Genomic DNA, 13,304 nt, shown 5'->3' with positions numbered 1-13,304 from the left:
GATGTTGCTCCCGGCGTTCCGAGGAGGGTACCTAAGAAGGCAGGTAGAGATCATTGATCCCCGGCCGTTCCAGCGCAAAGACGGGATCGAGTGTAACTTCGCTGGACTCGTGGTTTGAGTAATTTAAGAGGTTGTGTCTCGTGCTTGGTTCGACGTTGTACGGGAGGCTTCCGAGATGGCCAGACATGACCGTCATATGCTCGGCCGAGGGGATTCGAGGTTGGACAGTTGAGTCCTATGATCCGAAGGCATGCTTTGCCGAACGACGCTCTGTTGCATCGTTGCGTAGTGGCGGATGATGATGACTGAACTCGCCCAGCGGCCGAAAACAGAAGGCCGTCTCCATCTCGTGCTATGCTTGTCAAGGGATGGCATCCAGATCTCCATGTGGAACTGAGCTGATACATGGAACGAACCTGGAAGCTGGAAGTCGTGGAGTCTCTCAGCCTCGGTTGGGGCCGTCGTCGAACCACCGGCCGTAGCAGCGTCTGGAGCCCCTTCCTTCAGCCGATCCTTCACCATGTTCCCGTGTTCACATCGGTATCCAGCGGTTCGTCCCACAGCTCGCTCGGCTCGGACAGCGTCTGCCTGGCACCCTTATCCATCCTCGCCAGCATCTCGGCCTGCACCTGCTCGTACTTGTGCCGCCAGTGCTTGACGTCGTCCGGATCCTGCAAGAGCCCGGGGAAGTCTATGAACGCCAGCAGGATGTCGGCGACCGCGGAGCTGTGCGGGCCCCGTGCTTTCTCGAGGGCGTAGTAGGTCTGCAGGAAGTAGTTCTTGGCCTCGTCCATCCTGCGCGTGACGTAGCGCAGGAAGCCCATGAGGAAGAGGTAGGTGGGGAGCACGCGCTGCGACTGGGAAGTCTGGACCGCAGATGTCGGGAGGTGGGCGCCCACCCGGTCCAGGATCTCCTGTGCGTCTGCGAAGCGGCGGCAAGTGATGTAGGAGCTGGCCGTGCCGAGCAGAAGGCGACACTGCGATGCGGACAGCCCGTCCCGGTGGGGCTGACATACCCGCTCCAGCGCCCGGCAAGTGACACGGTCGATCTCGTCAACTGCGGCGGAGCCCCGCAGCCGCAGCACCAACAGATATTCGCGCAGCGCGTTGACCGTGCTCTCGTCCTCGCATCCATCGCTCTGGCGTGACTCGAGATGATCGAGCCGGACCTTGGCCGTCCCTTGCAAAACAAGCAAGTATTCGGGTAACGGAAGCGACCTGATGCGGGACCAGGCCAAGCTCATCGGGTGCCTTTCTCCTAAGATGATGTCGCATAACCTTGCTACGAACTGCACCACCGCCCGACCCAATGCCTCTCTTCGCGCCGAGAGATAAAAGCAGCAGCGCATAAGGGCCGGGAAGACAGTGAAGTCATGGTCCCTGATGATTTGCGGGAGGTCGTCGAGAAGGTAGTTGACTAGCCTGACGGCATCGGCGTCCCGGCCGGGCCAGTCGGAGACGCTGCGCACCTTGTCGTACCAGGCGTTGAGACGGGCGTTGGCCTCGGCGCCGCCGGGGCCAAAATAACGCTTGTGGACAGGTGAGAGATGCCATAGGCCTCGCTCAAAGGCGCCTTCGTTGTAGTTCCGGAAGAAGCGTAAGATTTCTTCGTGGACGCGGAGTTCCTGAGCGGCATCGAGCTTTGTCGGTACATACGCGGGCACCGGCCCCGGGCTCTCCGGAGGCGGCGTCTTGCAGGTGATCTCCTGTGCACACCTGCTTGCATCTAGGGCAGCGCCGCCGTATTTGGTCCAGAAGTCAGGGGTCCGAGAGAGGTATCGCTCAATATCTTCCCTGACGCGCTTAGTCAGTGGGCTGCTAATACCGCCAGGGGCCGTGGTGTCCTGGCCACGCGCTGTTTGTTGACTTACCAGTCGACCGGCCGATTCCGAATGAAGAAGAATGACTTTTTGCCGAGGACGTCGCGCTGTTTCTTGAGCCTGAGCATGTAGGCCACCTCAGCAGCCTTGTTGTTCTTGTCTATTCCCCATTTGCGAATCCGTGTTCTGTACATTTTGACCCTGGGTTCCGTCAGCACCAATCTGGCCCCCCCACTCGAATTCCGTTCGGGGATTCCTACGTTGCAAAGAAGAAATGATTCACTGCCATGTATTCCATAACCTCCTGCAGTGACCGTTTCTCATGCAGGTACAACCGGGTGATCGTCTCCCGCTGAGTCTCCCAGTCCTCCGGGCTCGCATAGAGCTCCTGCATGCTTGGTTTGGACGGCCCCATACTGGAGAAGGCTTCACGGGCTCAGTTTGGCAAAAGCTGAATGGCGAGTGGTGAGAGGTAAAATTCAGAGGCAGTTTCCCATTCTTCGAATGCGCCAAGAGCCCTCCTTAAGGTCCGCCCCGAGGTTGCTGACTGCCAGCCTCGGCGCGGCCCTGCGACCCCGGACGGACTTGCCCCGACGACATCGCGAATCGTGGCTGTGTTCATTGAGTTCCCGTCATCAACAAATGGTTTACGGTTGTCTTGGCTTACGGTGGGGCCACGGAAAGTCCATGCATGACGGCCCACATCCGATGAGGCGGCAAGATCCGAAAGCCTGGATTGAATGTGATCCGGAGTCGCTCGACGTGACGTCGTCTGTTATTTATCCCACGCGATGATGCGGGATACTAGACGGATAGCAGTCTCAAAATAAGGTTAATCCAGCCAGCTTCCGGCGGTCTGGCAACAGATGCAATGCGTCCAGCAGTTATGTTACACTACGGAGTACACTAGGGTTAGGGACATCCTCGTGGTAGGCTCCCCCACTCAGCCTTCTGGCTACCGGGATTCCTTGAGTGGCAGGTCCAGGCCGAGTCACATCGCTCAACGCAGGGCGGAAGTTGGAACGTTGGAACATCACCTGCACCTAGTCGAGCTTCAACTCCGACCTTCCAGTCGTCCAGAGTTCCGATCCACTCCTTCCTATCCTCCATCCATCGTCCTCGGAAACCGTGGAGGAATGCAGCTGAACCGGGAGCGCCAGCGCAAGATACGCAACATGCTGCACAAGTCATTTCCTAAGGAGGGCACTCCAGAGCGCGAGATGTAAGTTCCCATTGTCCATTTCTCCCAGTCCCTTTCCGGCGATGCTTTGGCGCCCAGAGCTGCTCACAACCATGCGCATCCTCGCCGCACAGGTGGGAGCGGAACCAGCAGTCTTCTCCGCTCCTACGCCTGCCGCCCGAACTCCGCAACCGAATCTACGAGCTTGTCCTCGACGTCGGCCAGATCAACGTGCGCTTCAAGAAGTGGGAACTCAGGCAGCGGACGCGCCGAAACGGCCAGCGGTACTACGAGACGATCGAGGGCGGCTTTTGGTGCCTCGTCCTCGACAGAGACCAGAACCCATGGAGGTCCCTGAGGAGTACGTACCCCGCCGCGCCGCGCGGCATGACACTACTGTCCCCCGTCTGCCGGCAACTCTACCACGAAACCGTGCTACTCCCTTTCCGTCTCAACGCCTGGTCATTCGAATCCGCACACGTCATGGACAGATATGTCATGAAGGAAAAGCGGCTGCCCAAGCCCCATCGCCGCGCCATCCGTCTGTTGTACGCCCAGGCTGTGTTGCCAGCAGCTGTGGAGAAATACTTTGGTGGTCTGGAAGAGGTTGTGCTTGAGACAGGACTCGCAATGGTGAAGAGACTTGTTGAGACCGGCCCTGAGGATGACCGTCGCCACATCGTCGCCTGGGATGTATGCTCCCGGGAGTGGAAATAGGGAACCTCGGCCTTTGTCACTGATCAACGGATGTCTTCCCGAGGACGACGCTGGCGCTTAGCGGGGCTCGGTAAGAAGCTGTGCTAGACTGCCCTGTGCTGCCGCGTACTACGACCATGGGACCAGTTCGGTGTTATACTAACCGATGACTCAGCCTACGAGTGTGTAAGGCTAGCAGCATGCCTAAGCAGCCGAGCATTCGCTCAGCCGGACCAGCCAGCCGTCCCAAGCCGCTCGCGGCTAATCTATCCTGCACCAAGATAAACGAAGAGGCGGACAGAAAATATGAAGCTTGCCTGCGAAGAGGCAAAGCTTCCGCCCTCCGGATCTGTTTCATCCCGACCGGGCGGGTCGGTGTCCTGACATTCCCATAAAGAGTGGATCGATCGTCTCGTCTCGAAGGGACTGATATTCAAACTAGGCTGATAATTGCTGGTGAGCGGCGTCCGCGACATACTATTCTATGTCTCTTGGCATGTCCTGCCTGTGGAAGATACTGACCTGCGGCAGACGTGTCGCCGCATCCGTCTCGGCCATGACATACTTAGGAAGTTTTCTAAAGGTTTTGGCATGCCGAGCCATCGTTGTGACTCCAAGCATTCTATAGCAATGCACAACCCGGGATACCTCGTCGTACCTCTTAGGTTGATTCACCACCTGATCTACGATAGGAGCTGGATTCATCTAGCCTTGGACAGCTCTTGGGCACTCAGCATTTGGATCGCACCATTACTTCAACCTGATCAATAGCCGACATAGCTCCGGTCTATTATGCTTACTTTTTAGGAGTCTCGTCGTTGGGCACATGGAAAGACTGCGGCCAAACGTGGGCGCTTCAGGAAGGACATGTCGTCGCTCCCGTATCATAGTCGTGCCCTGGCTTCACACTGGCGAAACCACAGGGCAGGTTTGGAAACAAGGTTCAAGTTATTGAGACAGGTCGACTCTCGAGATACAGCACTCGGAGAGGGCTACTCCTGTCACCTTATGTAGGCCTTTTTTTTTCGCATCGTCCAATGTTACATCACCGCTAGGGGATGCGGAGGAGTACGACGCCTTATTCGAAATGCATTAGAATCCATCTATGACCGGAGGTAGCACCTGGTACCGGACTTTGACATCCAATCGGCATTGTTCATGTCAATGTTCGGAGCAGAAACATATGCCACGCGGCAAGTGCTAGTGGTTTCTGCTTCTTTCCTTGTTCAGTTCACTCCGTACAGGTGCTCTGTTCGTTGCGGGCAGCACCGTCCACGAGGGATGTTGCATTGGACAACGGAACCATTTTCCGAGTCAGTTGTCGCTTAAGGTTTTCGTGGAGCGCCCGAATATAGAGCGGAGCCCGTGTCGCTCTGCGTGCCCATCAACCTCACCTACCACATTTAACTCCTGCGATCTTGCGGGCGTTTTCATTCTACTTCACCGATCGACTCTACTTCCGTAGATCGATCACCAGACATCGTCGTCAGGGACTACAAGTGCCCGATCGGAGACTGGCCGGTGGATCCGAACCAGAAGGAGATTGGCATCTTTGCGAAGTGAGTCCTCGAGTCGGATCTGGAGGGTGAGCTCTTCATCTTTTTGCCTTACCCCTTTCCACTATTCCAGCGAGAGGGATTACAAAGAAACTGACGCGTGATGTTAGCATTTAAACAGGATACATCAACTACATGTAGGGTGCGGTCATGGGATGGTCTCCCTAAGAATTAAGGTCTACGTCGCCCATCTCAGACGCCAGATGAAGGATAAGAGCATCCACACGTGGTATCCGCATCGTGTTGTGTATGGAAGGAAGCCGGAGTAACGAGGAGCATCATCATGTGCTGGTACTGGGGAGTAGTGCTGACGTCGAACGGTAGTAGCGCCAGTGAGGATTAGCATCGATCTACTCCTTATTGCTCTCTCCCTATATCCCGATCCGTGCTTGTACTGTACTTGTACAGAACTACTGCCCGCCCGCAATCCTGCCATTCCCCCCTCCATCAACGATCCCCAGTTCAAACGCTCAGCCTACCAGGTCTCAACTGCCTCCTCGCCTTGACACCAAACGTCCTCTTCCCAAACACGGTCCCATTCAAGCCACAGCCATCCACCACACAAGCCGACGCAGTATGCAAATACTTGATCTTCCCGCCTTCCACCCTGAACAAATGACTATCCGGCATAGGCGCGTTGCCCTGCGTGCGGTCCAAGCCCGGAAACCCGACAAACAAATCGACCGCGCCCATCTCCACATCCACTACATACCTCCGATACGGCACGACAATCGTACTCGGCCACACCATCACACACTCCCCCGTCCGGTTATTCATCTCCCCCTTGGCCTGCAACCCGCCCTCCAGCCTATAGCACGGGGCGCCCCAGGGGACATGGACGCTCGTATTCCCAAACCGATCGAAATAGGCATCGCCCACGGCCTGAATCACCTCCCTCCTTTCTTGCTTCCCCTCTGGGACAACATCCCACTTTTCCCCATTATTCAGCTGCAGCGTCCCCGTCGCATTGAACAGCCAGTCCCCCTCGTCGGTAACGACCGACTCGATGAGCACGGCCTTCAGCGTGGCGGCGTCGACCACGACCCGCGTGTGGATGATGCGCGGGTGGTGCGGGTCCGAGGCGGCGATGAGTTCGGTGAAGGTCGCGCACTGGTCTGGGTCGTGCAGCGAGCGGGCGACGTCGATTTTCAGTGGCTGGGAGAGGGTGCTACTAGCACTAGTACTAGTACTGGTATTAGTATTAGTACTACCCCCGAGGAGGGAGGCGAGGCGGTTGTTTTCGAGGTAGATCAGGTTTGGGGAGCCCGATGTGTACGGGGCGAGCAGGGAGGGTTGGCCGGAGGTTTGGGCCGAGATGTAGGCTGTGGTGAGGTTTTGCAGGAAGGGCCGCGTGCAAGCTGTGGAGGCTGCGGAGGTGAGGCCGCTGCCTAGGGTGAGGATGGTCGTTAGGATGGTGAGGAGTGAAGACATGGTGACTACTAGTACTAATCAAGGTACCACAATCACGGTTCGATGAGTTACGAACACTAAGAATAAGGGAGTCGGGGGGGATCATAGACAGCGGCATTGTCGACATATTTACACTTGCACTCGACGGCCCAGAAGTGGCGCCCCAACAGTCTACTACCGTGAACTGTTACACATCCAAAGTGGTTCTAAAATGAAATGCAGGTACTGTCACCGTTCTATAAGACAAAGGAGGGGCAGAGAGGGGGAAAGCACTATTACTCCAAGACTGACATGGCCTGACCCCTCTCCGTGCACTCGCGGGTTGATAGTAGTTGATATATTAGCCGTCCTTGCTCTCCTAATGGTGAAGTGGGGTGGCAAAGGTGTTGACAGTGCTTGGAGGTAGGTCAACTGCCGGATCTGCAGTCGATCCCGTCTATTAGCTAATATGGGAAGGATCGGGTATTCCGCCACGGGAAAGCTTGATCTCCCCCTACCGTGACTTTGCCTCGGAAGCTTGGCTCCTTGGAATGTTCACTCTAATTCATGATCGACAGGAGTCGGGATTGCTAGGGTGTGATATTATGCCGCATGTCTGTTCTCTCAACACGGCATTCGTGCGGTTTGCTGTTGGATGACGATTTTCAGCTCCTCGATATTTTAAAGCGTGTTGCTGGCCTCAGCCAGCAGCCTCTGCGCGACGCCGGTCCTTCCATCTGCACTATTGAGTTGGGTGGCCGCACTCGACGTATTCTTGGTCGGGTTTGCCTTGCTTTCGAGTGAAATCAACGTTTCTCAGTCTTTGGCAGACAGTTTAGGGGAGCGCAGTGGTCGCCGTCTCGGCCCCGGCGAGTTCAGCGTGTCGCGGGTGTCTTCGGTGTTCGCGTTTGACGCCATCTTCCACGATTGATGCTTATCGGCATCCCTCCGGCAAGATGCCCTCTTGTGTCCCCCTTCCTCTCCTCGAGCCCTGCTTTCTCGTCGAGTTTCCGGACGTATGTGTACAATTGCGGACTCCAAAGCGGAAAATTACGACCTGGAGTTCCTTGGATATGTCTTCGTGTATTTCGCCCGCGGCAGGAAATGACAAAGATGCAGCACGGCACCCGGCTCCAGCTGGCTCCATTGTGCTCACATCTGACACGCAGCGGAAGAACTTGGGGCCCGGACCACCTGGCCGGCAACCTGAACCACGAGACGTTGCCTCTTTCGTATCGCACCTACCTCAATGCTGCCTTAAGGTTGCCGTATCGCACTCACCTTCTGACTCACAAAACGGGGTCCCATCGAAAATCATGGATGACACGGACGATGATTGGAAACGGCAGAAGAGGGAGATCATCGACAAGTTTTTCTATGAGAAGGTTCCCGAGAATCTAAGTTCTGGACTTAGTTCCACATCCGCTTGCAACGAAGTCTCTTGCATCCAATTCGCAAAGACAATCTCTGGAACCGACGACATCGCAGCCGTCGACAACCAAGGGAGCCACAGCTTCACCGTGTCAAGCCCCAGGCTTGGTATTGTCGTTCAGTTTCGCCTTAAGCCACTCAGGCTCGACACCATTCGCCGTGCCAACGAGATATACGGCAACCTAGTACCAATGCTTAACTTTCACGACGGATTTCCACTACCAGTCTACAGCTGCAAAGTTATACCAGGAAGAGTGCATCTGCTTCGGTCATTTCCGGAAGGAAACTTCCCGCTGTAGAGGGAGAAGAACGCTGTTGCAGATCTTGGATGGTTCGTTGCGAGGGCTGTCTCCTTTGAACAGCCAAAGCCATACGCCGAATCAAGTTGGACGAAGTCCGCCAAAGCCACGGTTCGTCGCTTGATGAACAATACCAGCTTGAGGGACACTGCGCCAGAGCTTTACAACGTCATCGGCAGCCATTACCCTCAACTGCATCTACTAGACACACTGCCGGCCGTCCTAACACACCATGATTTTGCGTCGGTCAACATCCTGGTTGATGATTCTGGACATCTCACAGGGGTCATTGATTTTGATGAAGCCGCGGTAGAAGCCTTCGGCATGTGTGTATGGGGCTTGTACGAGTGCTTCTTCGGGAGTATGGATGACGGCAAGTGGTCTTTCTATGATGTGCCAGCTGACGACGATTCTGGCCGGACGATTCGGGAAGTGCTCGAACAAACGTTTTGGGAATCTTTGTGGACTCACGCGTCTCCAAATCTGTATCGAGAAGAAGCGGAGTCGGCTGTCAAGATATCCTTGAGCATCGGTATCATCCACAGATATTTCATCCAAGGAATGATGGATAAGTTGGACATGTCCAGAAAGGTACATCAATTGTCACTGGAATATGCGAGAGGAATACTTCCTGCGATTTGGAGATGACAGCCAACGCTCAGAATGGAGGCCGTTGAACTTGCCAACAAGAGACATGTATATACATAGCAATGCTCCTATGATACTTGGGAGTCGGTATTAGAATACGGGGAGCGGTGATGTTCTTCAGACGGCCCCCTTGAGACCGTGCCACTTCCGTCCAAGGAGCCCTTTTTCGACTGCCGCTTCATAGCTAGATAAATACCTGGCTTTGTCCTTCCTCCTAATACAGCTACGGCAATATTTCGAAAAGCCATGCCACTGTAGTCTCAGCTGAGTGCTCAGACCAGCTGTGGCGCGGTGATGTACCGCAGGGACCCACTGCCATGCTCAGGCAATTCCAACCAATCAGAACCCCCGTACAACACCAGCGCCAGCTGGTCTGAGCCCAGTGCGAACATGTTCGCATCTTCAGTCACCGACAAAGACCTACCTACTATGTTCAATTCCACCACTACCAATACCATGGGTATATATAAGAGGTAGATATTGTTCAAATTGTAAGATCCAGAGAATTATTGCAAATGTGGTTGCATTATTATACGGTACGTGGTTGTTGAGGAAAGTATCGAAGACAGTAGGTCTTCTAAGGCATAGGAAGCTAGGAAGCTACGGCTTCCGTAGAAGACCTACTATGTTCCATTCCACCACTACTAATACTATACGTATATATAAAGGATAGGTATAGTTCGAATTGGAAGATCTAAAAGATCACTGTAAATGTAGTTACACTATTATACGGTACGTGGTTGTTGAGAAAAGTGTCGAAGAAGGTAGGTCTTTAGAAGCGTAGGAATCTACAGCTTCCACCTACTATGTTCATTTCCACCACCATGTCGCGGTCGGTATGGGTGTCGCCCCAGGCGGGGGTCGAACCCACGACCTCCCTGATTGACGGCTGTTGTGGAGCACCGGTCACATGACCCACAAATCAGGAATATCTTCGTGTAATGTTCTGAGCCACCGACTCAGAACTTCTCTTTCCTTTCCTCAACCTTAGATTCACGAAATAGAATGAGAACAACAGCCGGCTTGACCCTGTTCAATTGCATCTAGTCGTCACACACCACTACCATATACGCACCTATAGAATAAATCTTATTTGAACCATAGGATCCGGAGCATCATTCCAAATGTAAGTGCATCATTATAAGGTAAGTGGTTGTTAAGAATGGTATCGAAATGGGTAGGTCTTCAGACGTGAAAATCGTACTATTCCACCATAACGCCTCTATACTAAGCCAGTCTATATAATATATATATCAGAAGGATCGTCTTTACTCGGCCATCATTTCTACTAATTCCTATCCTACTAGCTATCATAGTTGTGAATTCCGCATGGGGTAATCCAATGAAAGTTGAGCTGGTGACAAAAGTATTTCACCCCCTCTGTCACGAGGGCCGTCGTTCAAGGCCAGGGTCAAGCCTCTGGTGGTAAACTGACTGCATTGCAAGAATATTGAACTTGCAGTGAGGCAAGGAATCCTCGAAGACTGCAAGGTGCGAAGTCTAAACACAGGATGTGGGGCATGTGCCCAGATGTGGAAGGTGGGGCACCAACCAGGTTGACCAATCATGCATGCATGCACCGGAAGCCGGGCACATGACTAAGCAATGGCCTGTGCCATAGTACGGTGGGTTCCACCGTCACACCCTCGGAGCTGGAACTTAATAACGAATAGTCAAAATAATATATATATTACTAAATAGCCCTTTTAATTCCTATCTTCTATTTATAAGCCATGAATTTATACAATACTAATTAGAAGAGAAAGTCAAGATTAAAAATGGTGACCTTTTTAATTTGTATGGGGCTTTGGTGACAAAAGTACCGAAAATGTTCGCAACGTCCACAGACCTCACAAATACAAACGCACTAGCCACACAGCCCACAATAGCCACATAGCGATGAATAGGCTCTCGGAATAAACTGAAGTCTGTGTACCAGAGACTACGACTAGCCCCCAGGCTAGCGTTTCATAGATCTCTATATCCTTTTTTGTAATGTCCGAAATGCGTGACGTGACATGATCCTAAACTAAGTCCAGCACAGAAGCGCACAGAAGAAAACGAAACACCGATCCAAACGCCAAACCACTACCAAGGTATCCAAACAACTTTAACCTTAAGAACTCAAACCTCAATCGCCGACGCGATATGAGCATGCTGCATGACGGGGTTGACCACCTTCTCGTCCCACTTAAAGCCAAAGTCATCGCCCAACTCCTTCCTGCACGCGGCCGTGACGGCCTCCCAGACATTGGCAAACACGCCAAAGTTGGCCGGGTTCTCCTCGTCGTTCTCGCCGCCCTGGAACACGCCCGTGCGCACCAGGCAGGTGTTCCAGCCGTACATGTTGCCGCCCACGATGTCCGAGGCCGGGTTGTCGCCGACCATGTAGATGTTCTGCGGCACGCGCTCCTCGCCGTGCAGCGTCTCCATCCACGACGCCAGCACCTCGTCGGCGTACTTGTACGTCGCCAGCTCGGGCTTGCCGTACACGACGCGCTCGAGCTCGACGCCCGTCAGCGCCTTGTACATGGCCTCGAGCCCGATGCGGAAGGCGCCCTGGCTCATGCGCGGGACCGGGTGCTCCGTGGGGCACAGCAGGTCGCCCTGCGAGAAGTAGATGGGAATCCGCTGCGAGACGGGGTCTTTCGCGACGGTGCCGAGACGGCCGTTCTCGCTCCGCAGCAGGTCGACGATGATCTGCATGTCGGTCGCGTAGTCGCGCGAGTCCGAGAAGACGAGGATGGCCTCGATGTTGACCTTGGTGAAGTCACGCGGGCGCGAGGTGGCGCGCTCCTCGTCGGTGAAGACGCGGTAGGGAGCGATGGACGGATCCCAAGCGACAATGTCATTGGGCACGATGATGTCCTTGAAGCCGTACTCCTCGGCCACCTCGCGGCAGCGGTAGCCCTCGCCGCCGACCACCAGCACCGTGCCGTAATACTCGGCCAGCGCGCGCATCGGCGTGTGGCTCTGGATGAACTGGTCGGTGCTGATGGGGTTCTGCAGGATCTTGGACAGCTGCTCGCACCGCGCCTTCTCGGGCTTGCCCGACCCGTTGGTCAGGAAGATGTGCGGGATCTTGATGCCCAGCTGGTTGTCGCCGTTTAGCATCTGCAGCACCCGCTTGCCCTCCGGGATGAGACGGTCACCATGCACCAGCACGCCGTCGATGTCGAAGACGAACGCCATGTTCTTGGCCTTCCGGACCTTGTCCGAGAACACGTCCTGCACCTGCGACGTCAGGATCTCGCGTGGCGGTGTGATCTTGCCAGACCGGAGCTCCCCTACGAGCTCGGCTGGGTAGGTGACGCTGCTGAGCCGCGACTGGCGCTTCGACCGGGGGATGGGCAGCGTGGTGCCGAACGAGTTCCGGGACACCCTCCGCTCCTTCATGGACGGAGAGGCCGACAGTTGGTGCATGAACTGCGACGAGTCCGCATCGGGCGACCTTACTGCCGGCACCTCGATGGTGTTGTGTGACGCGCCCCGGGGTGATGTCGGGATGGTGAGTTGGCCCTCTCCGAGACTGTCCCGGATGGTCTGCCTTCGTTGGCGGATGTTCTCTTGCCTGGAGCGAACGCTGCTGAAGCTGTCCGCCCTATGGTGCTGGCTGGGAGAGTCCCTATTCAGCTGGTGCCTAGTCATGGTTGGTGAATGAGGGGGAGTGTGCATCGACTGTTGCGGCGAAGAGCCGAAATCGACGTCCTTGAACCCGGGCTTCGACATGGCTGCTGGTGTGTTGTTGGCTTGGAACAATTTCCGGAGTAATGAACAACGACCTTTTCTGAGTGAACAACACCTGGAAACAATGCGAGAGCGGTGGCAGTTGATTGATGACACACGAGTCAAATACCTCTCGGGGAAAGACAGGTTATATATCTCGGAACATGGAGGCTAACCGCACAGAACCCTTCAGGATCGATAAGCCACACCTCGGAACGTGCTTTCACCCGTTAGACCGTGATTCGCCTTCGCACGGCCAACCCCCGGCTGTCGTCTATCAAGCAACGGAGGTATCATAACTGGACCCTTTATCCACCGCGGAGCTCCAGTATGACGACACTATGGAGTGGCGTTGAGGGGAATCTGACAGAATGGCCCCGATGATACGCCGGATAGATTGGATCTGCATCCGTTGGTGGCTCTCTCATTCACATGTCTCTTTGTCTCACCGCTCCTCTTTGTCTGAATCGCGCTCGAGTCTCAGTTATCTGTATGCATGTCTTATCAACGGCTTCATTTATGGCCGGTAGAGTCGATCACCAAGGAGCGAAACAGTCGT

General features: G+C 54.8%; 5 protein-coding genes across 5 annotated transcripts; 2 read left to right on the top strand and 3 right to left on the bottom strand.

The window, feature by feature from the left end:
* Positions 1 to 284: 284 nt before the first annotated feature.
* B0T15DRAFT_138796 (Clr5 domain-containing protein) lies at positions 285 to 2,659 on the bottom strand. The gene is made up of 3 exons (XM_062861857.1): positions 2,081 to 2,659; positions 1,872 to 2,021; positions 285 to 1,794 (listed from the first exon to the last, which is right to left on the bottom strand). The coding sequence occupies exons 1-3, from the start codon at positions 2,233 to 2,235 to the stop codon at positions 516 to 518; spliced, it is 1,584 nt and encodes a 527-aa protein (XP_062722170.1). The 5' UTR covers positions 2,236 to 2,659; the 3' UTR covers positions 285 to 515.
* Positions 2,660 to 2,956: 297 nt separating this feature from the next.
* Positions 2,957 to 3,717, top strand: B0T15DRAFT_509776 (uncharacterized protein; the record flags this gene model as incomplete). Its single annotated transcript, XM_062867811.1, has 2 exons — positions 2,957 to 3,042; positions 3,135 to 3,717. The coding sequence occupies 2 exons, from the start codon at positions 2,957 to 2,959 to the stop codon at positions 3,715 to 3,717; spliced, it is 669 nt and encodes a 222-aa protein (XP_062722169.1).
* A 1,997-nt stretch (positions 3,718 to 5,714) lies between these two features.
* B0T15DRAFT_430975 (uncharacterized protein) lies at positions 5,715 to 6,698 on the bottom strand (the record flags this gene model as incomplete). Its single annotated transcript, XM_062865730.1, has 1 exon — positions 5,715 to 6,698. Exon 1 carries the CDS (start codon positions 6,681 to 6,683, stop codon positions 5,715 to 5,717), a length of 969 nt encoding a protein of 322 aa, XP_062722168.1. The 5' UTR covers positions 6,684 to 6,698.
* An 899-nt stretch (positions 6,699 to 7,597) lies between these two features.
* Positions 7,598 to 9,130, top strand: B0T15DRAFT_509774 (uncharacterized protein; the record flags this gene model as incomplete). Its single annotated transcript, XM_062867810.1, has 4 exons — positions 7,598 to 7,657; positions 7,904 to 8,257; positions 8,435 to 8,903; positions 9,114 to 9,130. The coding sequence occupies 4 exons, from the start codon at positions 7,598 to 7,600 to the stop codon at positions 9,128 to 9,130; spliced, it is 900 nt and encodes a 299-aa protein (XP_062722167.1).
* Positions 9,131 to 10,722: 1,592 nt separating this feature from the next.
* Positions 10,723 to 13,003, bottom strand: B0T15DRAFT_138605 (HAD-like domain-containing protein). The gene has a single exon (XM_062861854.1). The coding sequence runs from the start codon at positions 12,746 to 12,748 to the stop codon at positions 11,144 to 11,146; it is 1,605 nt and encodes a 534-aa protein (XP_062722166.1). The 5' UTR covers positions 12,749 to 13,003; the 3' UTR covers positions 10,723 to 11,143.
* Between the last annotated feature and the right edge of the window lie 301 nt (positions 13,004 to 13,304).

The sequence above is a fragment of the Chaetomium strumarium genome (assembly GCF_033439665.1).
Source record: "Chaetomium strumarium strain CBS 333.67 chromosome Unknown B0T15scaffold_3, whole genome shotgun sequence".
Lineage (NCBI taxonomy): Eukaryota > Fungi > Ascomycota > Sordariomycetes > Sordariales > Chaetomiaceae > Chaetomium > Chaetomium strumarium.
Note: the sequence above shows the minus strand (reverse complement) of the source record. Positions and strands in the feature narration are given on the sequence as shown.